Genomic DNA, 5,521 nt, shown 5'->3' on the forward strand with positions numbered 1-5,521 from the left:
TTCTCAGTCACCTCATGTGATGTCATACTCAGATACCTCATGTGATGTCATGCACACTAAGTCACCTCATGTGATGTCATGTATTCTCAGTCACCTCATATGATGTCATACTCAGATACCTCATGTGATGTCATGCACACTAAGTCACCTCATGTGATGTTATACACAGTTGCTTTATGTGATATCATGCACACTCAATCACCTCATGTGATGTCATGCACACTCAGTCGCCTCATATGATGTCATGCCAAATTAATCGTTGATGCTGCTTATCCCACTTAGCTGACCCTGACATCCATTGCAAGAGGCCCAGACTCTGGTCTTCATGCACACGCTGTGGTCTACTTCTTCACTGTCCTAGTATTGCTTTAAGACCCCATCTTCAGCTCTTTGAAGCACATCTCTAGGAAGGGATTCTAGATCTAAAGGTAAATGGCACCTTCATTTCTAAGTGACAGTGATTTACACTGTAGCCAACAGTGCAAAAGCAGTCAGCTTCTCACCATCATCACCAACTGTAAATGCTCTGATTACTGTGGGGTTGTTTTTCATATAGTAGCCATCCTAATGAATGCAGAGTTGTTAATTTTATACAAAATTAAAAATAGAAGAAAAGGCAAACAAAAATTGTGAAATTCTTGGGAGGCAGAGGCAAGCGAATCTCTGAGTTCGAGGCCAGCCTGATCTACAGAGTGAGTTCCAGGACAGCCAGGGCTACACAGAGAAACCGTGTCTCAAAAATAAATAAATAAATAAATAAATAAATAAATAAATAAATAAATTTATGAAATTACAAGGTAAATTTTCTTGTTATATAAATGTCTGTGAGGAGTTTGAGTGTACTTTAGCCATCTGTGAATTAAGCAGTATTAAGCTTGAGCTGTCTTCTTTCTTACCTGGATGTGTGTTTATGCAGGAAGCTATTGTGATGCTCATTTTACCAACCATTGAGTCAATACACAGGTCTGGCTTTCTCTTTCTATAACTAGGCACCTTTCTTGGATGTCCTCAATACCATGATGGACACCACACTTCCTCTGACACTGGAAGAGTTGGAAGAGTGGGGGAACCCTTCATCTGATGAGAAACACAAGAACTACATAAAACGCTACTGTCCCTGCCAGAACATTAAGCCTCAGGTAGGGACGCTTAATGTTCTTACCTAATCATCCTTCCATGTCCTGTCTGCTTGTACTCCTTATCTGCCTCAGTTTAACAGCTCAGAGATGAGTGTTCTCATCCCCTGATCCAGTCTAACAAGGTCAGATAAAGTCATGATCTCTCTGGACAGAAAAGGGCTGACCCAGGTGCTGGTAGGCTGGCACCGTACTGCTGAGGCCTGCTTAAGAGCTGCCGATGAGAAGCCTTCTAGCACTTGGGGAACAGTGCCTCCGGGGAGGATGGTGGAGTAGTATGACTGTACCTTTGGTCTCTTCCAGCATTATCCTTCAGTTCACATCACAGCTTATGAAAATGATGAGCGAGTGCCGCTGAAAGGAATCGTGAACTACACGGAGAAACTTAAGGAGGCTATAGCAGAGTACACCAAGGGAGCGGGTGAAGGTAGGAGGCTGCTCAGCCAGCCAGCAGCATGCTCCACGTACAGACCCAACCATCTGCGGGTAATGCACACCCAGCTGTCCTATGCCAACTACCCAGTTAAAGTCCACGCAGCTACAGCTGCTCTGCCTCTTTAGGAACAATGTTAAGATAAAGCCCGCAGGAGGACTCAGGGCAAAAAGGGACTGTCGAATGTAACTCAGAAATCTACTACACAGATTCATTCATGTAACAGTTACTGAGACATTCTGTCGCTGCTCATGAATGAATGGCCATTCACTTTTATTAGATAAGAATTTTTCTGGGACTGGAGAAATACCACAGTGGTTAAGAGCACTGGCTGTTCTTCCAGAGGACCCGGATTCAATTCCCAGCACCCATGTGGTGGCCTACAACTGTCTATAACTCCAGTGGTGGCCTTGTTCTTTGTTCCTTTGCTGTTTGAGTAAAGTACTCAAAAGGAGCAGAAAGATAGTCTCAGGTCTCATTCTTCTGAAGATCTGATTGCTTTTATGTTAACTCTTTCAGGCTATCAGCCCCCCAACATTATTTTAGATATTCAGCCTGGAGGGAATCATGTGGTTGAGGATTCTCACAAAAAGGTATGTTACCCATCCTGTGCGCTGCAGAGTCCTCAACTATGAGTGTGTTATGTTCAAGGTTTTCAATGGTTATGACAGAGTTCCTGGGAGAGCTGCTTCCCAAATGTCAGGCCAGGAGTGTAAAGGGGGGGAGGGGCGGCTGTTCTTGGCTCTTACTGTTAAAGATTCCAAGGGCCTTTAATCCCAGCACTCGGGAGGCAGAGGCAGACAGATTTCTGAGTTCAAGGCCAGCCTGGTCTACAGAGTGAGTTCCAGGACAGTCAGGGCTACACAGAGAAATCCTGTCTCAAAGGAAAAAAAAGAAAGAAAGAAAGAAGGAAGAAAGAAGGAAAGAAGAAAGAAAGAAAGAAAGAAAGAAGGAAAAAAGGAAGGGAAGAAAGAAAGGAAGGAAAGAAGGAAGAAAGTAAAAGACAAAAAAGGCCTCCGCAGTTAGGTTAGCTTGAATAAAGAAAGACTAGAGAACACTGGGATTCTGCTTGTCCTGTCTAACTCTCAAGTGTGTTTCTTTTAGATCACAACCCAGATGAAATTCCTATATGAGGAACTTGGACTTGACAGCACTGATGCTTTCGAGGCTCTGAAGAAATACCTAAAATTCTGAAATGCTGCATTCAGCTGGGAACTGGAAACCCATGGAAATAATAATTAGTCTTGTTTCCAGTTAGTTTAGCAAAAGTGAAGTTTTTTTAAGTTATTATATGATTTTTTTAAAAGTTGTATCTTTGTGTAATTTTGCTTAATGTACATCTTGCTCATACTGTTCCTACCAGCACATACCCCTTGGTCTGGGAAAATCGTTTCTGGTCATGCTCCTTAGGATGGCAAGAAAGGAGCCAGAAGGACTGAGGCAGGGGAATGCCTGGCCTCCCAGCCAGCCTTCCAACAGAATTCTACAGTTCAATATCCTTCCCCTTTACTAGTGAATATTGTTAGGCACTGTGGCTGTAAGTCACCTTATAATTTCCACAACTCCACTTTAAAGAAAAGAATAGCCACTTGAGAGGCAGAGGCAGGTGGATTTCTGAGTTCGAGGCCAGCCTGGTCTAAGAGTGAGTTCCAGGACAGCCAGGGCTACACAGAGAAACCCTGTCTCAAAAAACCAAAAAAAAAAAAAAAAAAAAAAAAAAAAAAAAAAAAAAAAAAAGAAAGAAAGAAGAAAAGAATAGCATTCTTCATATTTAAATGCTTTAGTATATTGGCATAATCTTTTAAACACTTTATTGTTCTTTCAAATATTTAAGAATCTTACCTAAAACGGTGCATTCATGCTACAGAAATATCTAAGAATTGATGCCATTCATGAGGCTACTCAGCCCTGTGCCTGCCTACATGATGTTTTGGGTGGCCATCTCTTCCTAACATGAGCTATACAGAATGTCCAGTATGCTGGAGTAGCACGCACGACTGGAAATAAAACATCTGTCTCTGAAAGCTGCCTGGTGATGGAGGAGAGCCTTCATGCTGTGCTCCAGGATGAGGCCCTCTCCCTTCTGCAGAGAAATGGCACGTGTGTCAACATCACTGCCTCTGGAGGCTGAATTGGTACTTAATCTTATTCTCAGTTTCATAGGAAGATCTGAAATGATTTCCTGTAGATTTAGCACAGTTGATGATTCTCCAAAATTCAGAACCACAAGGAAGACTTTCTCTATGCCGTCCAGCTCCCTTGTGTACACAACAGAGTGACTGTCATCCCTCAAAAGGCAAAACCAGCCCCTGCTGAGAAGCAGCTCTCTGGCATGGAGTAGACTCAAATCCTGATAGAGCCTCAGTGCTGAGCTCGACTGGGTCTTTTGGACCTGTTTTTAAAAAGAATATTCATATAAATGTTTGACTTTAAGAGTTATCCCCACCCCCCAAAACAACCTTGCTTCTGTTTGCCCTTTAAAATAACTGTCCAAATAAGTAAATAACTGCCCAGTTATAAAGCATTTATAAATAGTTTGTGCTAAAGTCATAGGAATTACAAATTCCAATTTTCTGTGTGTCTGGAAATCGCTTCAGTATGCACTGTGTGCCCCTATCTTAGAGCTGCAGAAGGCCAGTCTGATGCCACTCTAGGTCATTTAACTTGGAAGAAGTGAAGTCATTGCTGTGCTGTAACTTCCAAATGCCTGGAAGCAAAAAGCCACCATCATAGGGGACTTGGACTTGGTTCTCATCTGTGGGATGACCTGAAGGACACTATTGTCCAGCAGACATGGATTCTCAGATCACTAAGGATAGAAAGAACACTGCACACTGCAGAGCCTGAGGTGAAAGTGAGCAAGGCTGCATTTGCTTGCTTTCTGCTGGCTATAAAAGATAGCTTTTGTCCACTAAAAATGCGGGTTTATTTTACAGCTACACTCACTCCCTTCTGTTCCCTTCCATGTAAGCATTTGCCCATCTAGTACACTCGTACCGTTCTCATTTCCCTCCTCCTTTTACATTATTTAAGATAGATTATTAGATAATTCCCGTGTCAAAAGGTATTCACATTCAATACATAATGCCAAATTATTCGTAGCTGTTGCCAAATCAACAGTAATGTTCGCTCATGACACTCTTACCAGCCACGTCTCTGGGATGGGGCAGTTGTCGCCATTGTTATTGTGGTTCTTTTCTGGTAGATGCTTAGTAATGTGTATTTAATGAGTATCTCATAGCTGTTTAAAGATGTTTGTTCTGTTATCAGGTACGAAGTGTTCCTGGTCCATGTGTGCGACTGTCTGTGTTGTCGCTCTCTCAGTAGCTTAGATAATGCATGAGAAGCAGCTTGGTGCCACTCACACAAGGGCCCAGGACGCTGTTCTTTTCATCTCCTCTCATGTAAACTCTTTCTCTGTAATTGCGGACTTGTCTCTTTCTCTTTGCATTTCTCAGAGTACTTGTTTGATATATCTCAAAGCTTCAGTTAACATGCATAAAGCTTTGTGGGTTTGGTAGACTCTTGAATGCTTTTCACTCTTTGAAAACTGCATTTCTCTCATATACTGCTTTCAGATTGAATTCTATTTTGTCTGCTATTAAATATTTCCAAGCCCACTTCTCTAAGTCTTTTTTTTTCCTCAAGGAAATGCATACACATAATATAAACTTCAGTTGCAAGAATATATTCAAGGCAATCATGAAACCATTTAGGTATCATGAAATGGTAACCCCGTGCATCTATAGGCAAGCATCTATAGGCGTGTTTACATATGGTGCCATGGACCATCCTGTGCTGGATTTATACATGTTAAAATTGCTCTCCATGATGGCACATGCCTTTAATCCCAGGCAGACAGATTCCTGAGTTCAAGACCAACCTGGTCTACAGAGTGAGTTCCAGAACAGCCAGAGCTACACAGAGAAACCCTGTCTTGAGACAAAAAAAA

At 42.1% G+C, this 5,521-nt stretch overlaps 2 protein-coding genes across 2 annotated transcripts in view; one reads left to right on the forward strand and one right to left on the reverse strand.

The window, feature by feature from the left end:
• Prepl (prolyl endopeptidase like) overlaps positions 1-2,881 on the forward strand; it is a 34,390-nt gene extending 31,509 nt beyond the window's left edge. Inside the window, 4 exon segments of the mRNA XM_031356548.1 lie at positions 988-1,139; positions 1,440-1,563; positions 2,089-2,162; positions 2,674-2,881. Of these exon segments, the coding sequence (XP_031212408.1) occupies positions 988-1,139; positions 1,440-1,563; positions 2,089-2,162; positions 2,674-2,763 (440 nt within the window). The 3' untranslated portion in view covers positions 2,764-2,881.
• Positions 2,882-3,348: 467 nt separating this feature from the next.
• Positions 3,349-5,521, reverse strand: part of Slc3a1 (solute carrier family 3 member 1) — a 35,174-nt gene continuing 33,001 nt past the window's right edge. The window contains exon 10 of the mRNA XM_031356546.1: positions 3,349-3,961. Within this exon, the coding sequence (XP_031212406.1) occupies positions 3,518-3,961 (444 nt within the window). The 3' untranslated portion in view covers positions 3,349-3,517. The remainder of the gene's footprint in view (positions 3,962-5,521) is intronic.

The sequence above is a fragment of the Mastomys coucha genome, unplaced genomic scaffold (genome assembly GCF_008632895.1).
Source record: "Mastomys coucha isolate ucsf_1 unplaced genomic scaffold, UCSF_Mcou_1 pScaffold6, whole genome shotgun sequence".
Classification (NCBI taxonomy): Eukaryota; Metazoa; Chordata; class Mammalia; order Rodentia; family Muridae; genus Mastomys; species Mastomys coucha.